Source organism: Opisthocomus hoazin, chromosome 21, assembly GCF_030867145.1.
Source record: "Opisthocomus hoazin isolate bOpiHoa1 chromosome 21, bOpiHoa1.hap1, whole genome shotgun sequence".
In the NCBI taxonomy this organism is placed as follows: domain Eukaryota; kingdom Metazoa; phylum Chordata; class Aves; order Opisthocomiformes; family Opisthocomidae; genus Opisthocomus; species Opisthocomus hoazin.
The window spans coordinates 2146949-2171646 of NC_134434.1; the positions used below are offsets into that span (position 1 = coordinate 2146949).

General features: G+C 50.6%; 2 protein-coding genes across 4 annotated transcripts in view; one reads left to right on the forward strand and one right to left on the reverse strand.

Moving 5' to 3' along the window:
* Positions 1-24698, reverse strand: part of ACSF2 (acyl-CoA synthetase family member 2) — a 38539-nt gene that overhangs the window by 8552 nt on the left and 5289 nt on the right. The window contains exons 2-10 of the mRNA XM_075440848.1: positions 23746-23941; positions 22309-22437; positions 21226-21279; positions 18036-18154; positions 17647-17809; positions 17110-17205; positions 16042-16190; positions 15350-15441; positions 14175-14251 (exon numbers count right to left, since the gene is read on the reverse strand). Of these exons, the coding sequence (XP_075296963.1) occupies positions 14175-14251; positions 15350-15441; positions 16042-16190; positions 17110-17205; positions 17647-17809; positions 18036-18154; positions 21226-21279; positions 22309-22437; positions 23746-23941 (1075 nt within the window). The remainder of the gene's footprint in view (positions 1-14174; positions 14252-15349; positions 15442-16041; positions 16191-17109; positions 17206-17646; positions 17810-18035; positions 18155-21225; positions 21280-22308; positions 22438-23745; positions 23942-24698) is intronic.
* CHAD (chondroadherin) lies at positions 4801-12866 on the forward strand. 3 transcript variants are annotated; one of them, XR_012766011.1, is made up of 5 exons: positions 4801-5674; positions 9293-9456; positions 9662-9807; positions 10690-10745; positions 11880-12866. XR_012766011.1 is itself a non-coding variant. In XM_009942901.2 (4 exons), the coding sequence occupies exons 1-3, from the start codon at positions 4895-4897 to the stop codon at positions 9801-9803; spliced, it is 1086 nt and encodes a 361-aa protein (XP_009941203.1). In that variant the 5' UTR covers positions 4802-4894; the 3' UTR covers positions 9804-9807; positions 11883-12866. The 3 variants fall into 3 exon arrangements, 2 of the variants coding, with proteins under 2 accessions (XP_009941203.1, XP_009941204.1); XM_009942901.2 differs by lacking the exon at positions 10690-10745 and having other exon boundaries at positions 4802-5674; positions 11883-12866; XM_009942902.2 differs by lacking the exon at positions 10690-10745 and having other exon boundaries at positions 4877-5674.

The window sequence follows — 24698 nt, forward strand, 5'->3', positions numbered from 1 at the left end:
GCTCAGCTCCCACCGAAGACATGGCTGGAAGTCCAGCATCTTGCTATTTCCATGCTGCATTTTAATGTTCTCACAGCACATTCCCATAGCTTCTGCAGCTACTGAAACCACCTACTTGTCAGGTCCTCCCCAAAAATGAGGTGGGACGGGATGGGGAGGTCTCACTTTGGCCAAGGACAAGCAGGGAAGCTGCCAGTGAGTGGAGCTGCTTTTCCACTTTGAGAACAGGGAGGAATCACAGTTGGGGAGCATTTGGGAAAGTCAGAGGTCTTGCACGGAGCGGTTGTGTTCCGCAAGGGAAGAAAGCTCCGCTCTTCTTCAGAGACCACAAGAGCTGCAGAGGGGACGGCAGCCCTGGGCAGAGCAGCGGGCTGCCAGGGGATGCCCGGTGCCTTGCAGGGTGGACACAGCAGGGCTGGGGAGAGGCAGCAAGGGCTGGGTGAGCTTCACGGGAGAGGCCAAGAGCATCATGCAGCAGCTGCTGGGAACAGACAGAAGGGAATGGTGGGTGGACATCAACGGGGAGCCAAACTGGCAACAACATATCAATGGGTGGAGGCCATGCTAGGGCGGAAGAAACCCATCAGAAGGAAGGAGGTGCACCCACCACCACCTCCTCCAGCTCAACAAGCAGCCTGGGCCCCCACACCACAGCAAAAGGTATTCTTCAAGCATCAAATAGAAACGGTAACTTGGGTCTGAACTTGGAGCCCAGGTGCCACTGTCGCTGAAAGGATACTTGCACATCACCGAAAGCCAGGGTTTTCTCAAATACTGCCGGGAAGAGGGAGGACCCTGGAGACCCTCTGAGGCTCCTCAAACATTGCCCGGAGGGTGCTCTGCGCTTGGGACAACGCCCCGGGACACTGCAGAGCCCGCACCTTCTCCCAGCCTGCTCCCTCCCCAGCTCCCAGCGCCAGGCAAGGGCTCAGCCCCGCGAGGGCTGGTGCTGTACGGGCTGCAAGCCGGGACAGCACGTGCACCCCGGGCACCTCCCCACGCTGCCTGACCCTCGCCTCCAGCCTGGACCCCAAGGCCAGCTACACCGGTGCCACTTCAGGAAGGAGATGGCGAGCGTGCACCGACATACAAAACCAGACCTGGAGCCCCCTAAAAGCTACAGAATCAGGCTGAAGCGAGCAATGGAACAAGGTCCTGTGCAGCCTGCTCTGGGTGACCCTGCTTCGGCAGGAGGGTTGGCCTAGATGACCCACAGAGGTCCCTTCCAACCCCTACTATTCTGTGATTCTGTAATGGAATGTTTTAACATGGCGTAATGCACGTGCAGCTATCTTGATATGCCAGAATTGTCAGTACTAACAAAAATAAAGATTAATCATGGAAAAGACCATCTCCAATGTTGTCTCAAAACAGCTCTGACCTGCAGCACCAAAGAAACATCCCAAATCTATATTTATACTGTTCCAAAAACTATATTTATTTGCTGAGCCCACAGCATCTCCAAGAAGGAGAGGAGGAGAGTCCAGCATCTGCAGATTACCAGGCACCAGGAATGTTTGCAGAACTGTTAATCAATTAAGAAAGAGAGGATGGCAGGATAATCCTCCCTCTTCTGCGATGTCCTAGCAGCGCTGGTCCTAGGGGACCTGTGAGGTGGGGGGCTGGACAGGGCCCAGCACTGCGGTATCCCACCACGGCAGAGGGAACACCGACACTGCTGCCATTGTCACCGCCAGACTGCGAGCCACCCACGAGCAGGACCCAGGCGAGCTTTTGAGGATTGCTGGATGTTTGCTGGCCAGTCGAGGGCTGCGGAACCCGGTGTGGGAAGACCGGACCCCGCCAGCGAGCAGCTCAAAACACGAACAGCCAGGAGCCCAAGGGCAAGGTGCCAGCTGTGGCAGATGCCAACCAGCTCCCACCACAGGAATGTGCTCACAGAGGCACAGAAATCAAAAAACATTAGGGGAAAGAACTTCCTTTTATTCAACATTTGTGCCTGGTGAAACGGAGCTGAGAAGCAGGCACCTTTCCCCCAGCAGCACTGCCCTGCTGCCACCCCACCGCGGGACCAAAAATAACCCAGCATCCACATCACCTCTGCTGCAGGCACTGGGCTGGCGGGGAGCCCTCGGGGTAGGCACAGCTTCCCACCTCGCATCAGCATCGTGGCAGCTACAGCACGGTGTCTTCAGGAAGAAGCTACGGGGCTTACCCCTGTCCACAGCCTGCCTGCTCCAGCCACAGCACACACAGCCCTGCAGGGACAGCGTCCCTGTCGCCCAAAATCTGCAGTCTCAGCCAGCAAAGAGATAAAGGGTAGAATAAAGGGAAATTTATCCTCAGATAAAGAAAGACAAGAAGATGGTTTGAGGTTTGGGCAGTTTAACCTCTGAAAAGGGTCTTGTTCCAGAAATACACGTGGGTGGGATGTATTTATGGACGGAGTTCGCAAGGTCCTCACCAGCTTTTTGCTCCAATCTGACCCACACTGGCAGAAATCTCTGCAGAAGCGGTAAGGTGTTGGATGGTATTTTTTGCAAGGGGATGGGAAAACCAAGTATCAGACTTCAGCTGCGCTTGGGGAGGGAGCACAGATGGCTGCCCAGCTTCAGCATCCAGCAGAAACAGGCTGGATTTTAAATCTCACCCACCAGTTGATTTGCCCAGTGTAGCTGGTACTTAACTGCAGAATTGCTCATCACATGACTACAAGTAAGACTAAGATGGTTGAACCTGCTCAGAGAAAAAAAAAAGAAGCAATCAGTGGATAGAAGATGATGCTTTAGAGGCGAATTTTTCTCCTTTCCAATCATTCCCCAAGCTCCTTGCCTGAACTCTACGAGCAACGCATACTTAAGGGGCACTCTCAGTCCTGATCAACCTGGAGTGGCAAAGGAAGAAAACACAGAAGGTTCTTGTATCCACCTCATCTTTTGGCGTCTCAAAGGTCCGGACCGAGACACCCAAAGGGCTACTCCAGAGACCAAAGCACGTGCATGACCACCGTGGTGGCAGCCGAATCGGGTGTAAGCAAGAATACCATTGATTTGATCAAAGGGTTTTAAACCCTACAGGGCGTGCTGCAGGCGGTCCCTGCAGTAGGAGCCTGGGGCTCTGCAGCCAGAGCATCTCTGCGGAGACCAGGCGGGAGCAGCACTCGGTGCCGAGGCGAGCAAGGGCGTAGCACCTCAGGGCTGACAAACATTGGAAGCCTGACATGGCCTGGTTTGCACCGAGGTCCCCACGTTAGGGCATCGTTCGGCCAACCCCATCTGCCCCGCAGGCTCACCACAACCTACATTCGCAGGCCAGAAGCCCCTTTTCTCCCCCAAATTAGTCACGCAATGAAAACACCGTTCAGACCAACAGCTGCTGACCAGCGCGCGGGCTGCCAGGCAGCTTGCATAACACCGTCCGGAGCACGCTCGGCGGCGCTGGCTAATTCCTCATTGCAACAATGGAAAAACCCAGAAATCTCAGTGAATAAGCCAGTCTGTGTCCTAAGTCAGCCCTTGGATTTCCTCCCTTTCTTGAGCCTGTCTCGCCTCTGCAAAAGCTCCGCTGGGGCTCTGCAGCCAGCCTCAGGAGCAGAAATCTCAACAAGCTCACAGTTATGTGCTCGGCGCTCAGCTGTTTGCTGCAGCCAGCAACTGGCTGGAAATCAGTTCAAAATGTTCCACTTCCAAACTCCACCCCGCAACCCCTGGATCTCACCCCTCACACTCACAGAAGCAGGCGCTGGGGCTTTTAACCGCTTTGCTCTAGCCTTCTCTATTGGGAGAGCAAGGGACGCTGCCTGCGTGGTCAGCTCAGCTCTGACACTGCTACCCCAGCACAGGAGCCAAGGCAGACCCTAGTCCCAGCTCCAGCAGTGATTTCCCTGCTCTGCTACTTCACCATCCCTTCATCAGTGCCCACCGCTTTGTCTCGAGAGCTGCAGGCATCTCCATCCACCCCGTCTGAGCCGGGCACGCAGCAAGGTTTCACTGTCCAGCATTTCATGTCCACCAGCCCATGCCCCACTGCTTCTCCACAGGCTCTGCCACTGCCCCATCCCTTGTTGGAAGGCAACAACTGCTGCTCCACAGTGCCACGTGCTGAGAAAAAACACCTTCCCACAGGCCTCCTGACCACGACCAGCTCCGGATGTGTCACACTCCACTGCTCATAGGAAAGACACAGCAGAAATTAAGACTGTCTTTGCTCTCCCTTTCTCAGCCAGCTTCTAGGTGCACTCTAGAACTGGAAGTCTTCAACCAAAATTTTGCATTGCAAGAGCAGCTACAGCGCTGTTGGCCATTGGCATGACCGTGTATCACTCCCATCTTCTCCCACCCCTGCTCAGGCAAACTCTCTTGAAATCAGCAAGACGAGACCCCCCAAAAGCTTCCTCTGTGACAACAGGACGAGGTGCTTCTCCCCACACCAGCCAAGGCTAACTACAGCCCAGCAGCCTGCTGAAAGCTTCAGCACGAGGTGGCTGTGGAGCACAGCAGTGCTCCCTGCTACGCTGTTCGACCGAAACAGGTTGTTTTCCCCCCGGTGACGAAGCGGGGCCCCACTCAGCTCTGCAGGGACCAGAGAGGTTCCCCACAGAGCAGGTCCACGTTTGTTCTTCCTGACCATTTGCCTCCCCGTTGCAGAGAGGAAAACTACCCCTGCACAGCCGCTTCGGCAGCGGGGCCAGGCAGGACCGCGGCCACTCCTCTGCCTGGTGCCAAGGGGTTAAGCTCACAGTAAGTTCCCAAAGCCAGTTGCTTCCAACTGGCTGCTGCCTGTGGTTTGTGGGAAGGGATTTTGCTTTTTAATAACATTATAAATAGGGCTGTGTTCAGCATGCTGCAAACCCAGTTACTCTCTCTCTCCCACCCATATCCCTCCTCCTCCTCCTGCTGCTTCTCTTCCCACCACACTAATTCCAGATCTGACCATGAATCGGTCGGGCTTCTTCCTCAGTGTCCTCAGCCTACTGACATGTCTTGCCTCCACCGTGCAGGCATGTCCCCCGAGCTGCCACTGTCACGGCGGAGACCTGCAGCACGTCATCTGCGACAACGCGGGGTTGAAGAAGATCCCCAAGGTGCCTGAGCAAACGCGGCTCCTCAACCTGCAGAAGAACAACTTTGCCGTCCTGCCGACCAACGGCTTCCGCGACATGAAAAAGCTGGTGTCCCTGCACCTCCAGAGCTCACGGATCAAGGAGATCTCGACCGGAGCCTTCCGGGGGCTCAAAAGCCTGGTCTACCTCTATCTCACCGACAACCAGATCAGTGTCATAAAGCCAGGAGCCTTCGACGACCTGTCTGAGCTCACCTACCTGTACCTGGACCAGAACAAGATCCCAGACCTACCCAAAGGGCTCCTCTCCCCTCTTGTCAACCTCTTCATCCTGCACTTAGGCAGCAATAAAATCCGGGAGCTGAAACCAGGGGTCTTCAATGGGGCTAAAGACCTGCGCTGGCTCTTCCTTTCCGACAACTCCCTCACCAGTCTCCTGCCTGGGGCCCTGGAGGACGTAGAAAACCTCGCTGTCCTCCACCTGGACAAGAACCAGCTGAGCAGCTATCCTGTGAACGCAATGAGTAAGCTGAGAGTGCTGGAGGAACTGAAGCTTTCTCATAACCCAATTGAGGTCATCCCTGACAATGCCTTCCAGTCCTTCGGGCGTTACCTGCAGACACTCAACCTGGACAACATGAAACTGAAGAAGGTGAGTCCTTTCTCTTTCCATCTGCTCCGGATAAGAAACACAGGGCTTAATTTTCTTCTTCTTTACAAAGACCTCAGTTTGCTGTCCCTGGCTTGCAGAAGAATGGGGAGATGCAGGTCTGCAGGCTCTGCAGACAGCAAGGCACTGGCCAGCTGATAACACCCTTGACACAGCCCAAATGAGGGATGAGCCAGACTACTCCACCCTTCTGTTGAGTTATTTTATGCAAAACCAATTTATCTGGAGCTGCTCAAACTCCCTGCACAGGCAGCGCATTCCCTCCCAAGCTGGAGGTGACACCAGTCATTGAGAAAAGTATCTGGGGTGCTCCAGGACAATTAGCAACCTTCCATCATCCCAAACATGAGGTGCAGGATGAGAGGCGAGCGTCTGCCTCATACTCGAGGGGCTGAAGGGCACTGCCACCTTGCAGAGCTGAACTTTGTTTGGCCTGGGGACCTGCTGTAGGTTGGGAGGGGGAGACTCCTCGGGAGGGGCTACGAACAGCAGCGGTTTCTTACCCACGCCACGCAGACAGGTAGGCATACGGACCTCACCTCCCCCCATGCCTCCCAACCTTACACGGTACAAAGAAAGGTTTGTTTATTGATGCCCTCTCAAAAGGAACTCTCGCAGCGTCTTACAAAGGGGCCCTGTTCCCACTGGAGAGGAGGAGGGACATTCAGGTATCCCAAAAGGCAAAACAACCCCCTTCTTCTGGGAGAAAGCACGATCCATAGGCAGCAGCACCCCGCTCAGGGAATCACTCGCATTAGGAGCTCCGAAATGCCAGGTAGTGCAAGAACAGAAACAAGCACGGTGCGAGAGCAGCAGCACCCTGCCGCAGCCCGATGCCCTGGGTGCACCCCACGTGGAGGGGGCTGCAGGTGGAGCAGAACAGCTCTCCCCGGGGTGACGCTTTGCCAGGAAGCCCAAAGACAAAGGGCATCCAGATGAAGCAGGCTAGCACCTCACAGCAAAGCAACACCCACCACATGCAGGAAGACGTGATGAAAAAGAGAATTTCCTAGCCACAAAGAGCAACTCAAAGGGCCTTGCAGGGATGAGCAGATCACCCGAAAGCTACAGGGAACAGAGCATACCAGAGTTTTCAGGGGGATATAGCATCCCAAAATGCTCAAAAACTGGAATTACAGCTTGCCCAGGTGGAGAACGACACTACCTAAAACACTTCCGTAGCACCCAGTCAGTATCTGAGCCCACGCTCAGCACTAACCTCTCCAGGATGGGAGTAACCAAACTCAACACTTGAGAACCATCCACTGACCTCTCTAGGCAAGAGCTTAGACATGCTGTCACAGCACTCCTGTAGACTCAGTTTTAAGGTGCTTTCTTCACACACAAGTCAAAAGTTACAGCTTAAATGTTGTACCAGCTGTAGAGACATCAAAGTCCCAAGATATACGCTGAAAAAATTAGACTAACCCATGATGCTGGAGTGCTCCAGAGAATTAAGTGTCCTTGGATTGGCCAAAAAGTGAGGGGTAACAATTCCAGCCAGCAAAAAAAGACTTTCTTCTTTGCAGTGACCACCTGTGGACAGGACCTTTAAAGGGTCTTCTGCAGACAGATGCCTCCTTTCCTCCCCAGCAGCCCAGTCAGACACCAGTTTACAGGATCAGCACTAACACGGGTGGCTTCTGCAGTTTTAGGGCTCGCATTCTTCTTCAGGAAAACAAAGCTCCCATCCCAGCTCAGAGTATTCTCTTCAAACCCCAAACGCAGCGTATCCAAACAGCCCACGTGTGAACTTTGCACTGCTAGGAGACATCTAACCACAGAGGCCTCATGACCTAAGAAATCACTACCAGATACTTTAAATGCCGCTGGCATCTTGACTTGAGCTCCTTCTCCTTCACAAAAATAATGTCCTTAGCTGTCCCCTGCATGGCCACATGATTTTCGAGCTGATCGCGTGCAAAGCCCTTCCACACGGCGCTATCCCAGCCTGTATTGCACTTGAGCAGAAGCAGGAGAGCCCTCAGGCTGCTCTGCACACACAGAGCTCCCCCTCCCCACCAGCATCACGGACCTGCACCCGTCACCTGCAGGGCTGTGCCGCAGGGGCGAGGACCCAACGCTTACATCAACACGAAACCAGGCAGTGCAGATACTGGAAGTTTTATGTATGCCCCTCTCTATGTATTCATTGCAAAATAAATTACAGCAGCAATCCTCCATCTAAATAAGAGGAAAATCACCGATTTCTTTACAAACGCATGCTCTGGCAGGCAGCGCAGCAGCTGTTACCAGCAGATGTGAGCTCTTCTCAGGGGGCTGGGAGAGGAATGAGCAGCTGAGACAGTACTCCACTGTCCAAACCAGAGCGTGGCCGGGCTGCCGCCCCACCGCACGGCACGCCAGCATCTCTCTGAGCAGCTCCACTATCAGCACAGTAAAACCCACCGAGGTCAGTTTGGTTTTGGACCGCAGAGGCCAGCACCGCTGACTGTCCAACAGCTACAGTACTCTGGGAGTCTCTTAGCTAAGCTCTGATCCTATCCAACGTTGCTTAATCTGGAAGATGACAAAAGTTCACTGCTTAAAATAGTGCATTTCCTCTGTCAAGCTTTTCGGCTTGGAGAGCTTGAACACACCCCGATGGTCCTGTCCGAAGGCGAGCTTTTGGCCAGAAATGGGAGCACAGGTCTTTGACTGGAGGAGGTTCTAGTAGACCCAGGTAGACCGAGACCTAGCTAGACCTAGACCTCCTCTACACCCTTTTGGGAAAGCTTTCCCCTGCTTCGAGAAAGGGGAGAAACAGTTCGTCACAGTCAAGAGGAGCTTTGTGCTTTGTCCACGACCCCCTCTCCAACTCATCACCGTCAAGGAAGTCTGTGTAGAGGGGTTTGCTTTCAAGAAGAAACTTTCCAGCCTGAGCAACCATGGGCTGAGAAAAAAACAAGGATGAGGCCTCAGGGAAGAGAGGAGAGGGCTGCAGAGCTGGGTTTACAGCCTCCCTCCTCTCTTTGGCAGCTTTTTAAGGGAGGCTCTGCCTTAAAGCCTGCCTGTTAATTGAGAAAAGACAAATCTTGCAGCATCCCTTGCAAACAGCCTGCTGGAAAAAGAAAAAATGGAGGAGGCTGAGGTGCTGGAAACCTGCCTCTATTTCTACACTGCTCAGATGCCAAGTGTAACTTTCCACTTGGAGCCCCTGGGCACTGCCAAAGTCTACAGCCCCTTCAGACACCACAAACACTCCCTCCTTCAGCCATTCCAGGACAGGCAAGGCAAGAGGCGCTGGGAGGATTTCCAGCCTTGGAAAGGAACACACCCAGAAAATATGTTCATTTAGAATGGAGAAGTATGGCTCAAAAATAAAGAGGGCTGCCAGACTTCACTTTGTTTAGGGATGTGGCTGCAAAAACAATCCCGCACAGATTTGGGATGTAGGTCTCTTCAGGTAGGAGACTCCATCACCCATGAGCCTGATGCCTCTCTTCGCTGTCCAGAGCTTCCAGTGAGCCACGACCCCCTCCACAGCTCCTTCTCTTGCTCTTTCCATGCCTGTGCCACTAAAAGTCTGGAACAGAGGCACTCAGTTTTGAAGTCCCCTTCTGTAATTCAGTGTTCCTCACCAGAAACCTTTGCCTTTAGTTTGCAGACAACGCGTTCACCGGTGTGACCGTGCTGAAGACCGCTCACCTGGAGAACAACCGGCTCACCCAGCTGCCCCGCAACTTCCCCTTCGACAAAATGGAGACGCTGACGCTCTCCCGAAACGCCTGGCACTGCAACTGCCAGCTAGCACATCTGCGCAAGTACGGCACCACGCACCCCTTCCCTCCTCGCATTCCCCCCTGGGGGTCCTCCCCCGAGCTGGGCCAGGCAGGAGCAGCCTGCTGAAGGCTGCACGCGTGCTCAGCAGCTCTCTCTCCAGCCTGCCCTGCGTTCACGGTACGAGTGTTGCCCGTGAGGGTCTGTACCTCCCGTAAGCTCCTGGTCTTCTTTCTCCCCGTGTGCCAGGTGGCTGAAGGGCAACCGTACCCGCACCGAGGAGACCTGCTCTACGCCCGCGCAGTACCGGGGGCAGTCCATCAGAGACACCCCGGCCCTCCGCACCTGCAAGCTGCCCACCAAGAGGTCCAAGAAGGGAAGCCGCCATTAAACACGTAAGATGGTTCACAGAGCCACTTCCTATCGGTAGCTTTTAGTGCGACCTCCAGCAAACCCTGATGCCACCACAGGTACGGGGACTTCTATCTCTGACTGCAGTGACATCAGGGTTTGGCTCAAAACACCTCATGCAGTCACCCACCAACACCTCCAACTCAGAGCTCCTCCATCTCCTGGCAATACTGAGCTCCACGGGCTCCCAGAGCAGAGAATCTGCCTGGAGCATCAAGGATGGAGTCAGCCCTGTAAAACCAACACGGAGATAAAGACAGGCCTGAGGCAGCAAGTAAGGGTGCAACGTGTAATTAAGTGTCAAAACAAGGGTGGATTTAGCTCACTCTTACCCTGAGCTGGGATCACACACGCTTTACTTTTCTAACCAATTGGAGATGCTCAGCCTTTTGCCCTAGTAAAGGTCCTCTGAGTCTGGTTTGAAATCTAGGGCAGGACATTGCTGGTAATTCTGGCCCCAGGCTGCCCAGCCCATATGAAAATAGATGTCTTCCATAAGGAGCAGTTCTCGCTCCAGCACCTGCCTTTCAGCAGCCACAATTCCCATCCAAGACACTCAGGTATTTGAAAACAAGGGCTGATGGCTTCAATTGAGCGTCCCATAAGAGGAAGGTTCGAGACAGCAAACCTTCTTTGAATAAAGTGTTCTGGGCCAGAAGCTGATTCAGAGACAGGGCTGACTTTTCCTTGAGCGACGAGCTTGCTGACATGTACCAATCCAAACACCAACTGCGAAAACCTATCACACAAACACACACCTTCCACAACTGGAAACTATCAAGCATGTTAAATTCAGCGCAGACTGCAGCAAGAAAGCCACAACTGTCATCACCCCATCCCAAACATTTTGCTTTTCCCCATCCCAGGATTAGGACTAGAGCTTGTATGGATTCCAAAGGACTTTGGATGCGCCTGCAAGTTGGTAAGCTCTTGGGAAAGGGACCTTTGCTCATTTGTTAAGTAAAGTGCAGTGACCTTGCACTGCAGTGTATGAACAAGGGCTGTCACTGTGCCCGTTCCTAGGCCAGGAAGGATGAGGCAGAAGCCCGAAGCCCAGTTACAGCCGTTTGGGTCACTAAGGACCATAACAGTATGGAGAAAGTAAATTTATGACCAAATGTCAGGGATAATGCCAGCTGCCCCGTGCCTTCCTAAAGAGGTTATTTCTCTTGCAGTGCCAGAGGTTTTATGGATTAGAAATGGAAATACCAGTCGTTCCATACAGGGCAGATAAAGTTCCGCTCTAAGGATGGAAAAACTTCAGTGTTCTAAACCACAATACTTAAATCTATTTTATTTACAGGTCTGGCCCTTCTTAACCTTCTTCTCTCCCTGCCAGAACTCAATTCCAGTTCACTCCATGGTGAGAGTAAGAAAACCATGGCAACGAAACCTGGTTTTTCTACAGCACCTTCCACTCAATTCTCTCAAACAAATTTACAAGTGTTGATGAAATAGAAAACTATTTATGCCAGTCTTGCACAAGACAAAGCTTGGTGCCCTCAGGTGTGAGTGCCAAAAAGCAGGCACACAAAACCACTACAGTGTGGTGACATGATTTTAAGGAATATGAAGTACCTCTGCCTTCACTGTGCACCTCTTGAGAGCCAGGCAGCTTTCTCAGATGTCAGCTATGGGGGTCCGGATCTCAGGGATGACCAGCGACTTAGGTCACTGACCACACTTCAGATGAAAAGCTGCTTGGCAGTTTCTCAACATCTACCTGCTCTGGATTTCCAGAACCATGGCACCAAAATAATTCACTGCTCTTGAAAATTCCGCTCTTGGGTTTCTTCCTCGATGAAGGAAGTGCTCACTGACCATCAGCGCTTTGGGTAAGATACTCAGGGGTCACAAGTCAGCAGAAGAGGTCAGAGACAGGACTAACCCATCTCCTCTACGATGGGAACTCATAACGGCTCCTTGGCTTCTAACTCCTCACTTTCAAGTATGGGCTTCATTCACTCACTGGAAAAATTAACAAATGCTAGAAGTTTACTGATCTGCTTGAAAATTCCCGTTACACAGGTGTCCTTCTCTCTTTTTTCCCCTCTAGCAGGCCCTGGTATGGCCTGTCCTGGTGACCGGTCACTTCAACCATCAGAAAACTACTGACTTCCGAGTCCTTCCTTAAGCTTCTCCTACCTGTCAGGAAACATTTCTGATATATCCAAACACCTCCAGCCTCCTCCGAATTCCCGCTTCTCCGCTGATCGCAGGATGGAATCCACCTTTCCAATCTTTTCCGACATCTATATATTTTTAAAGAGGCATTTTTAAAAACTAAACTATGCATGACCATACTAAGACAAGCTAATCTAGATCCTGCCGGTAAAACACAGTCATCTTTCCCAGAGGCAACGTAACCCACACCCCCGATCAACCAGTTGGTCGCTGTCTCTCCCATTCCAGTGGAGTGGAAGCAAGTGGGAAGGTAGGAGCATCCCTCCCCCAGCTGCTTGATCAGGAAAATTGGTCTCAATCCACACAAAGAGACTCCTCTGCCTTCCCACGGAGGGGATCCCTGCAGGCCAGGGCTGAGGGGGGTAGGTGAAGCAATGCCCAAGAACCAGCGGCCCCGAGACCGAGCTGCCCTGCCACTTCAAAAGGCGGCAATCTCTCTAGGTTGGCCAGAGATCGTTCAAGCGAAGCGGTACTGGAAAACCCCAAAACTGAAGCCATCTGAAGACTGGATTCCCTCCCACTCTGTGGGGTCTACCAAGATGCACGTACGCCCGAGAGGAGAAGGTGTGTGCCGTGCAGCCTGGCGCGGGCACCCCTCCTCTGCTCTCTCTGCCCGTGCTCCAGAGCATCTAGCAAGACACCAGGATGACTGTGGTTTATTGTCACGGCTATTACAATACCACAGCTGCAACTTAACTGTGTTTTTTAATCCTAAAGAGTTATATAAATATATGTATATTTATTCCTCTGTAACTGAGTGTAAATGACCTTTAAGAGGATGAAAACTCCTCTGTCTCCTATATAGAAACCAAATTGTATATTTTCTTATGTACATCTTCTGTATAAAGCTCTTGCTGCAAAGATGAATTCAACAAGTCTCCCCGTGTCTGTCTGAGGGTTGGGGGATCAGAAGTAACACGAGACCTGTGGTACAAATATAAACTTAATCCTCTTTATCCTATGGGCAGAGCAACAGTTTGGGAGGGATTTATTATTTCTCTTTCTACTAAGCAGGAACATGTGACCCTTAATGAGTCCTGGGCACTTGCAGTAATGTCTGAAAATATTTTGTGAGGCCAAACTCAAGCCTACTGTAAAAACAGGTAGCTGTCACCTGACAGAGTCCGGGCAACGGCACCAGGGCTGTCCTTGGTGTTTTCAGCTCAGCATTAACAGCATCACATCCAGGAAAAAAAGCTTGGCCGCCTCCGAGACAGCTCCAGGACGGATGCCCTGGACTCCCCTGCTCCGCGGCAGGGCACACAGTCGTCCCTGTAAAACCCTGCTGCTGGTGCGGTCCGGCTCTGCCAACAATAACACACTTCATCTGACTCCCAGCCCCGGGTGTTTATCCATTGCAACAGTCTGCTTCCTCCGCATTTGCAAGCAGCACGGCAACGAAGGTATTTCCTTTCAAGTAGAACAAAAAAGTCATTTTTTGGCTCGGGCACTCACTCACAGGCACACACGTGCAGATGGCAGGACCTGCCTCTGAAACGTGTCGCCTGGATTGCCCGCCGAGCCCCTCGCTGGTGGCCTGTCCCCCTCCACATGCAGGACATGCTGATGCTGTCGCACAGGCCAAGGGTGCCAAGGACATGCAGCGGAGCAGCAGCGTGCCTGGTCCAACGCGTGCTGCCCTTCTGGCAATGCAGCGCTTGGTGCTGCGCGTGTGGATGACGCCGCTCCCACGTTCAGACTCAAACGTGTAGCATGCAACGAGGTTTTACATCTGCGTGCAGTCCCGGCTGGTGAAAGAAACCTGCCAGCTCCGCAGCAAGATGAGCACTTGCACCCACCCCCCCCGATACAAACCAGTAACGTCTCTTCCATGATCATTCCTCCTTGCAGCATGTACAACAGAAGGGTTTATGAAAGCTTTGAAAACTACCAGCAGAAGCTCAGCTTACAACACTGACTGCAATGTTTTCTCTTACAAAGCTTCCTCCCCAGACACCCCACCAGCAAGCAGGCAGAATCCCCCTTCTTCCTCCCAGCCCCTCTAAACCCTCACTCCTCTGCCCGGCCTCACGCCCGTGGTCCCATCGCGCCTGATCCCAGCAGCTCCGGCGCTGCCGGGTACCACTGCGGTGCAGAGATGCCCAAACTCAGGGTCTCGCCATGACAAATACCACTTCTAGCTCTAGTCACAGCAACCACAACTCACCACGACCTCCGGCATGTGCATCTTGGTGATAATCATCTTCATGATCTCAGGGGGAACAGGAGAACCTGCAACAACTCCTGGAAAAAAGAGGAAAAGCTGACCATCTTGGAAACCATCTATTTATTCCCAGGAACGGTCCCTCAGAAGGTTCCACATTCCCAGATTTAAATGCTGGCAAGACCTTTGGGATACACCGGTTCCTGTCAAAATACCTTCTATTTTTAAGGTCCTAGATATTCTAGAAGCAAAGGCTGCAGCAAGGCCAGTTTGCCTGAACGAATTAAGGGCTGGCAGAGTTCACTTGTTAGGAAAATAAACTCTATAGCACAAATACAGTCCAAGCTGCAGTTCCCAAAAAGGAAAGATTCAGAGCAGAAAGAGGCACAGATTTTTAGCAGGACAAACGCCCCCATCAATCATCACCACCATAAAACCAAACACCTTTCCTCCTGCCTTGCCCAGAGCACCCCTTTTGGGAGAGGGCAGATCACATTTTCACCTGTTCTGTCCTAGGATGACAGAGCAAAAGAGCGGGATAATATATAGGCTTTGCTGGGCAACAAGATGAAACGGGATCATTTCTCACATAGCAGAGATGATTAGGTAATCTGCTCAAATGTTTCTTTATGCTCCATCACCATTTTTCCTCCGTGCTGTTATTGCCTCAAAAGGGCTGGTGCTCTCCCCATTTCAGCTCAGCTGTTTCCAAGGCTGTCTGTGACAAAAGCTCCAGCACGCGTTATCTCACTCTCTCCAGTATTTAGACTTCAAAACCTGGCAGGAAACTTCAGGTCAAGAGAAATCACAGCGTAGCTCTGCTTTAGGGACTGCACCAGCCTAAAGTACACAAAGCATCTGCTGCCACACGGTGGTGGCTGGTAAGATGGGAGTCGAGTAAAACCAGGCTTCCCAGCTCCCCAGTCTAGCAGATAAAACGGAAAAGTCCTTCCCCAAGCTCCTTTACGGTGAAAGAAATCTTAAAAATGCATAATTCTTGAAGGAAACCCCGAGGAAAGGAAACGTAGCATCAAATTAACAGTGAAACACAAGGCTTGTACAACTAACCTCTTCCTTTCAGGAGACTGACTTGCTCGCAAAGCTTAATACAGCCTCCCTGCAGGGAACCAGTAGTATCCAGTTTCTTAGGATTTTTCCACTTCAGCTGTCAGACTTACCTCCCCGGAGAGTTGACAGGTCATAGGAGTCAAAGTCCGGCTGGGCGAGCATGTCTATAAACATGGTTGGCGTGCCGTGTAGAAAGGTGCATCTTCAGGAAGGGGAGAGAAAAGGCATTGCTGCAGAGCTGGAACCAGGAGCAGCCCCAGCTCAGCACCCCATCCCGTCCCATCGCGCGCGGGGCCGCGGGACAGCGGCACGGAGGCAGGCACAGCAGACATGCTCTTCATCCATACACATATACATATGTATGTATAAATATATATATCTGTGTGTGTGTTACGCAGACACGATAGCTCTTTTGATTTACCAGCTACACACGAAGAACGAGCTGGAAATGCAACTATCTCAGCAGCAGAGCTGGACTTAGAGCAGGAGGGCAAGCGGTTAGGTGTGAAAACACACCAGCCATAGCAAACCGAGACACCACTATGCTTTCCAGCCAAAGCCCTACAGTGACATGAAGGATCCCTTATTTTTGGAAAAAGAGGTGTGACAAACTCCCAAGCGCAGCTGAAAAGGCAGGATTTAGGCTCCTGAAGCACCTGTGCAAGTATGTGCACCAGCAAACCCGCCTCTCGCACTGCGGGAAGGAGGAGCGTGAGCAACGGCCTGGCAGGTGAGACACGGGAAGCAAGCGTCACCCCAATGCAAGGAACTCCTCTGCAGCAAGACACAAACAAAACCTCACTTCTCTTGGGACACCGCCTCCAGAACAGCCTTCCCCTCGAAACTCGGCGACGAGAAGACGCAGGAGGAGCCGTGCACAGCCATCACCATGCAGCCTCCCACCGACCCCAGGCAATGATAGAGGGGTGGGGGGACGGCAACGCGATAGTCCTGGGATCAAGCCAAAGACAACAGTGAGGAGAGGAGATCTTCCAGTCCGCGACTAGCCCATCTCACTGCTGAAGAGCAAAGATCTGAACAAAGAAGTTTTCCCCGATTTGCTGAAAACTTGCTGGAAATCTGACATTCATATGTGCTCCCGCTGGGGGGAAACACGACGCTGATGCTTCCGGCCTTTAATACAACTCAGTCTGGGAAGTTTTTAACGTCAAAATCTCATTCTGTAAGTTTGAAATGTCTTTGCTGGACTTTTTGGTCTGGTATTGCGTACACATTATTTTACGATATGCCAGAAGAGAAGAGTGGTAGTGCTATGACAGGCATCAACTATGCAGGACTTGGCACATGCTATTAATTTTATTTTGTTATTATAAACACCAAAGGCTCTGAACGCTGATTGAAACAACTCATCTTTTTTTCTGGATCAAAGCTGTTTTGTTAGAAATAACTAATTCAGAACTTCAAAAGAAAATATTTGCCTTTAACAATTTTTAAAAGAAACTAGAAATGGAAAGGTCATATCCTGCTAAGAGTTATGAGACTGTATACATGACATGAAATGGAGTCATGTAAAACAAATTAAAACCTCATTCAGCAGAATTCAAAGCTAACATCCAGGGTCTCGTAATTATTTGAAATGAGTATTCACCAAAATGAAAAGTGATTAATTTCACAATTTTTCCCCCACAAAAAGATCTCTCTTTTTCCCCCAAAAAAAACTTCACATCAAGCTAAAATGAAGTATCAATGAAACTCTACTGAAATGAGAAATGTTATGTATGAGTATCCCTCAATGTCCTTTGCACCAAAACATCCTGCCCTTCTGCTCAGCAAGCACCAACGCTCTCTGCACACGTGGTTCTCTGTGGCAGTGGCGACCACCCCAAACCGTGTTCCCACCAAGACCCACCTGCTCCGTGACCCCCAGCCTCAGACCGATCAGATTGGCATTATTCACGATGTTCCTGTGAGAGAGAGTGGCTCCTTTGGGGCTGCCCGTTGTCCCCTGAAAGACACAAGGCATTATGCAGCGATGCCACCTTTTCCGAGGACGAGCCACGTATGCTCTCAAGGGCAATTTCCCAGGCAGGTTCTGGGGTGATCTTGCACTTCATTCTCCATTCAGACCTGGGAGACTTTATTTTCTTCTTCAATGGCATCTTAATCCCAAACTAAACAAAATAAATGGTCCAACTTCAGGCGGCCGGAATTCACATGACACCCTCTCATCTCCATCAGCCCTCGAGAAAGGCTGAGCAGCAAGAATGGAAGAAGTAAGGGAAAATGTCAGAACATTTCTTCCACTCTACAGCAGAAGATGGATCCAGGGCTTGGTCTCAGAGCGCAGAAGGCAAAGCAAACGGGATGCTCAGCATCGCACACATCTTTCCCTGTGTGCCCAGCAAGGAACCCAACCAGGAGGCACGGAGACGGCAGAAGCACCTACCGAAGTGAACTGGACGTTGATGGGCTCATCGCAGGACAGGGTCTGCTGCACAGCTCTTAACTGCTTCATATGGCTGCTGTCCCCAGCCTGCATCACTTCATCCATGCGGAAGGTGCCAGGCAGCTTGGAGTCCACTGTGATGACAACGGATAAGTCAGGTAGCCTGGCAGAGAGAAAAATATCATCAGCAATAACGAAGCAATGAGAAAACTGCCTGGATAGGCATACACTGGTCAGGGCAAACCTCCCGGACAGCCTAAGCTGTTCTCTTCAGATGAGACCCTGTGCAGGTCCTGCTTCTGCTAGAGCCTGTGTTGTGCAGTGGAGAGGACACAAGGCAGGACACAGCTGCGAGGTCGCTGCAGAGACACCAGATGTTCCTAACTCACCTTTTACTCTTTATTCCTCCTGGACTGGATTTTTCTAGCTCAGGACATGACTGCTTTAGAATATCATAATATTTCTGTGTTTTAAATTGAGTGGGAAACACCAGTGCCTTACAGCCAACCTGTGAGAGGAGACAGAAACTCGTGAGAAGTTACGTCGGGCTGATGTTCAGGACATGATAAAGAGCAGTCACCACCGACACAGGAATGTGCACAGCCCTGTGACCCCATACAGCAAGCGTTAGCCATTACCACCACACCGGGATTTTCTCCGTGGCTTGCTTCTGTAAGCACATGATACAAATGAGCTCCCTCCAGATTAAACACAGAGATTTTTAACACCTCCCTAGTAAGAGCCGTGGTGTGCGGCAGTTTAAAGATTCATTGAAGAGCGTGACATAGGTCTTCGCACAGCGAGGGTGCAGCAGCCACGCTCCTGGGGCTGGGGACATGCCTCCAGCAGGCAGGTTCACCGAGGGCAAATGCAAACCAAGCCCTTAGAGCTGTGCACTCACAAAACCCCGCAAGCGCAGGGCAGGGAGCTGCTACTGCACGCCCGGCACCCCGGGCCCTGGTCCATGCACGCAGCCGGGGCTTTGCTCCTCCCCGGCGTTTGGTTCACGATGGCTGATTGCTTTCTGCTGGGCAAGAGAGCACAGCTGCAGCCTGAGGTTTCCTCTTCTCCCAGGATCAATGCTCCTCATTGCCAGCACAAGGCAAACAATGGATTTTTCAGATTAGGTGTCCCAACGCTAATGAAAAGCCCAGTGGCAAAATACAAAAACAAAAAAACATTCAACTGAGTGTACGTGAAATGAGGATGTTTGAGGAACTGTGGAATAAAAAGGAAACTTAAAGACTGCCTCTTAGGTCAAGGCAAGGTTTTGTTGCGGATTTTTTTAAGGTGTTCTGTTTCCTAGGGTTTTAAAAGTACTAGCTATTTTGAAAATTAAAACATTTTTCATTCAACATTCACATAATCCTGAGACAAAGCTCTTTAATTACTCCAACAATTTCTATTTCTTTCTCAGCAGAGGAGATTTGCTGAATTTGACCCAGATTTGGTAGCTACTTTCATCTTCCAAAAAACACATTCTTGTCAAATAAACTATTTACATAAATTATTTACTCGGCTGTCTTCATTATTTTCCCAAGGTCCATGAAATAAGCTACGCCAGTAAATTATTTCTAAGTACTGTTTGGGGTTTGTCAGCAGGGAAGACAAACATTTGCTCTATTTTCTGGAACAGTCTGCCCAGAACCCAGGGGAGTGAGTCTGTTCCAGGATGTTTTGGGCCTCTAACGTTTTCCTATTAGTTCCTTCAGACCACTATACTGGTTGAATCAGCTTTGCAAAACAGATGCTATGGGAGGAGAGGACCTTGCAGGGCAGATGCTACGTGAGCTACGGGTCTCTAGCTGGGCATCTCCCACTTGGTCTCAACATGACTGGCAACAGCTTCCTCTTCAAAGGACCTGTCATATGAAAGCTGACATCAGTTTGCTTTTACAAAGCCCTGGAAATACAGCAGGAATCTGAAGAATGGTTATTCAGCACATACTACTCTATACACCAAAGGAAGGGAACCTGATGGAGCAGGGAAGGGACTGCACAGGCTGACAGGATCCAACAGACGAAGCCCCAGAGTCTTCAGGGGTTTTGTTGTGCGAATAAACAAATACAAACAAATAATAAGGAGGGTGAGAGACACCAGAGATCCCAGTGCCAAAGGTACATGGCAAAGCTATGAACTCTAGAAAACCTGGGAGGGTGAGACAGGAGTAATCCCCTATGGAGGTCAAGTACATTTCTGCTCTCGCCCCATCAACACTCCATGTTTACACTGGAGGAGAAAACCAGAGCAGTCTGACACAGAGAGGCAGAAAGGAACGCAAAAACCATGTCTCAGTGGGAAAAAAGGAGAGTACGGCTGTTTCCGTTTCCACCTGGTGAGAGAAGCAGGAGAACATCCACACTGGAAGAGACGTGCTTCACCGCAGCACTGTGTTCAACCTTCACGCATGAAAACAGGAGTGGCACCGGTGAGACTACCGTAAAAGGATTAAAGGAAGGATGAAATGGGAACTCAAATTGCAGCCTAGCAACTGAACTAGAGTTACTGATGGAAGAGAAAAGTCTCCCTTTGTTGCTAGAAATTGTCCACTTTTTCCTAGGTAAAGCCAGAACTTGGATGGTGCCGGGAAGACCCAGATATGGTTCCAGCTTTTCTATCAGCCTTTGATTTAAAGCTGAACAAACCACAGATGAGCAAGTTAGCTTCTTAATCCTAGGATTAATTTCTAGCTGTCAAATGTTTAGCAGCCTGGATTCCTCATTACCGGAGCTAAGGAGCCAGAACAGTTTAAACTGATCGGTGCTCTGCATATTGCAAACTCAAACCCAGGCAGGTGTATACAAGGGTAGCTGAGGCAGCCACAGTCAGACAGCAGAAAGATGTCGAGCAGTGGCAATACCTAGGACTTTAACCAGGCTAAACTCAAGGCCAGCAAGGCCTAGAACACATCTGGTAAGGAGAAAACAAGCTACCAAGTAGGCTTGTCCTTTCTGAGCCTTCCTCCTTCCAAGTTTAAAATCCCAGATGCTGATTTTTGCCCCGAATGGGAGGCAGGCAGGACAGCCGTGTGGTGCTCTCCCTCCCGGGCAGGCTGGAGTGTGAGAAAGCTAGAGCTGATTTAAGTCAGATGTTGCCTCTAGAGATTGCAGCCATGCTCTGCTACTACGTAGTCTCTGCTGTCCTGGCTGCCAGATTCTTGGGCAGAAGAGTCTCTGGGTCAGATATTTAGTCTTGCCTCATTTTCCTCATTCCTAGTAAATGACTGCTGGCAGGTCCAGTTATTATTGGTGTAATATTGGCAGTACCCCGTTGTTAGCAGAGAGAGAGGGGGATGAGGAGGACGCAGAAGTCTCCATCAAATGGACAGGGTGGCAGCCAAAGGGAACAGCAACAAACATGACCACTTAACAGCAGCTCCAGCCCTTAGGTCACTGCGCAGTGGTGTTCCCTCTACAGGGCCCCAACCAGCCCTGCTCTCCGGCCAGCTCTCCCTGGCATGCAGAGTGCTTAACCAGAAGCTCATCTGTACTGTGTCCCCACCATCCTCTTAACAGACGGTTGCTTGTATGCATTCTCAAAATGAATCAATTAGCATTACCAGCAAGTGCTATACAAACCTTCCTGATGACGAACTCCAGCTCAAGGGCCTGGTAGGCTGGATTCACAGATACCTTCAGAGGGAGAAACAAGAAGGTTGATCAGAGCTATGCTTCCCTTGAAAACCCTCTCCCCTAATACACACTCCAATAGAAAAGTTCTCCCAGGGATCAGCCACACCCAAAGCCTCTCCTCCTCTCCAATACGCAAAACTAAGAGCTCCCCTCTACATGGATTTCACATTCACCAGAAACGTTAGCCGAATCCTGTGTTTGCATGAAAGAAAACAATCAGAAAAGAAGTTTATGTGAGGTCAAATAGTCACAATAGTTTCACAAACTGAAACCAGACCTCCTGTCTCCCAGGCAGATATTCAGTCCACTGAACTGAAGACTGAAAACTCAAAGGCAAGTCAGTTTTCTTAACAGACAACCATGAAAAGAGCAGTTTTCTCCCGTCCAGCTCTCCACAGAAGCTGTACTGGCCACTGGAGTCGAGTACACATCAGGTTCATACCGAGCTGTGCTCATCCCTGCTGTTACTGTGTCTTAGCAGACACCAGGATGAACCACGATGAAGAAAATGGACCAGAAGGTACAGTGCAGTCCTTACTGCGGTGTACTGCCTAAATAAGACACGCTTTGGTGAATGTGCCAGGTCATACTCTCAAATGAAAATTGGCTTTGGGGGATACACAACTTGGACTACATTTCTAAGTGAGTATTTGCACCATGAAGCAATACAGGTCCTGTTTAGGAGGGATCTAAATAACTGGTCACTTTAGGACAGCAGCGTGTTACACAGAAATGGTCCTATAGGCAAAAGCGTGTCTCCATCTATCATCGGCTGGCGCAAGCTAGCGCCCAGCAGTCCATTTCTCGCTGCTCCTTCCTCTGCAGTCTGCTTTCCTACGCAGTGGAGGACAGACACAGAGCTGCACAGATCTTGTTTAAATACTGGATTCAGTTATAGCCAATGTGCTGGGTAAGAGCGTGGAAAAAAAGAGACAACAAACTCTACTCTCCAGTATCTCCTATCGCTTCTTTGTCTCCATTTCCTTTCCCAAAAGGCTGCTAAAAACCCAGACACAGCAAACTCCTTACCAGGATGATTCCTGCCTGGGCAGTAGCAAACTGCATGAGAACCCACTCATATTTATTGGGACCCCACATCCCCAGGCGGTCTCCCTTCTTCAGGCCAAGGGCCAGAAGCCCAGCTGCTGCCTGGTCTACCTGTAAAATAGAAGACCAGAGCCTGAGAATCACACACAGGATGCAGTGGCGGCTGTCTCCAGGCACTGCTTTCTGGGGAAAAAAGCATCATCTTCGCAACTGGAATTGGACAGCATCGCCCGAGTCGGAGCACAGAGCAGCCCCTCCTCAGCAGGTTGACTGAATCATAAAAGTAACAAGCGTACAACAGTACAACAAAGCAGGAAGGAAACCAAAACAAGCAGTTATGTACAAATAGCTGAAAATTAATTCCTGCCCAAAGACTACTTAATGTCTAGCTCCTCATCAGCTCAACTTTGGACTAAGCCATACCTGTATGCTGGGCCCATCTACGCCATTGGGTCTGCCTCCATTCTGGCACATCACGTCCTTCTAAAAGGACTCAGGGGAAGAAAACTGGCCATTTTTGACCAGTTTGGGGTTCCTATCTTCATTAACTTGGATTCAGCCACTATATTAACCCGACTACTTTATTTTGCAAGATGGTAAGCACATTTCAGGTGTGCAGATGTATGTATAAAATTTGGAGGTATTCATGAAGCTTGTATGGTTCTGTTATGAATTATCTACCTTGTAGGAGATACGAATCCGAGGGACAGCTATTCTCTGAATCACAGCCTACCTTTTAAAACTAGGGTGAACACAGCTAATCTTATTTGTCTGAATGGATGTAAACAAAACACTAGTAAATCTAAACAACAATTCTTCCTATCCAAGATCATATCACACATTTAGTAGAAAATTTCCATGTAGTAAGCCTTGCAATACTGCCCCTCCATTCAGAATACATACAAGCACGTATTTGCATGTAATATGCATGCATACATACACATGCATAGATACACCCATACGTGTTTTCGCATATTATTTTGAGACCAAGCCCTTGATGTTGCTCAGTTGCCTTTGTGCTTGGACTAGAAGCCTCCACACACTCAGGACCTCTGACAGTCAGAGCAGAGTGACTAATATAAGAGCTGGAGCCTTCTCCAGTGGGGAAAACCACCACGACTCAGCCCACAGCACACCAGATAAGGGTGATTATTTTTAAGTATGAAAGTTCATTCTGGGACATTCAGCAAGCATTTTACTTATGCTGCCTTCTCCCTTTGATCTCGAGACTCTATGGAAGACAAAGGCAGCACACGCCCATTGGGTGTTTACCCTCTGCTCAGGGCCACGATGAGGATCCACACAGCACACACCTCACTCCCGAGCTGAGCGATAAAACCGTTTTCCATTACCCCATCCCGCCTGCTGCTGCTGTTATGCACATGGCCGGGCTCTCTGTGGGGCGAACCAGGCACTCACCTCCTCTTTGAACTGAGCAAACGTCTTCCGAACCCCATCTCGGCAGAAGACCAAGGCATCGCGGTCAGGAAACCGCTCGACGGTCTCCTCCAGGCACTGGCCCACGGTTTTGGTGAGCAGAGGGACGTTTATGGTCCCCTGGACATAGCTGTTGGTCACCCTATGGGAGGCAAAGGGCACGCCTGTGTGCAGGGCACTGTGAAAGAAAAGGAGAAGAGCATATTTTTTAATATAATCCATCAGTACAATTTTCACAGCACAGGCAGAGCCTCCACTCCTCCCCTGGAAACCCGGACCCTGCTCGTGATGGGGAAGGAGCCTGCACCAGCCCTGCAGACTGGGCACAGCCTGGTCCTACAGTCATTCACCTGGGGTGAAAACTATCTGGACCTTTCAGAATATCTGGATAGATTATGGACTTTGCTAAGCGACGGCAACCAGTTTGGGTCTTTCTGCAACATTAAATAGTGCAAATAACTTGGCAGGAACACAACTAAATTGTAGGGAAATTGCCCTGACTGGCTTCACTCTGCTGGAAAAAGCAGACGACAAGTTAAAATTTAAGTCAGAGATCTGTCATTTTATCAGTAGCCAAAAGCGTCTGCAGAGGAGAGTCTAACCCTGCAGAATAAAAACTGTTTACAAGAGTTCAAAGAAGTTGAGCTTCGTTACAAAGTCATGGTCCCTGTATACAACAGCAAGCTGGCTGGACATGCTCTGCTATCTCTGTCAGATAGACTGTGAAGAGTTCATAGTGCTGAAGGCACCACCAATAAATCAAGGAACTACCAGTGAGACAAGGGGTGAGAACTGCCAGGGCAATAGCACAGCAGGCTCACAGGGTGGAGGAGCCTACACCCACTGCAAACACAGGATGGGAGGAGAGCAGGGAGGTGTTTCAGCAGAGCAGCACCTGGGCAGGAACGCATGATAGGGTCCTTGAGAGGAGCATG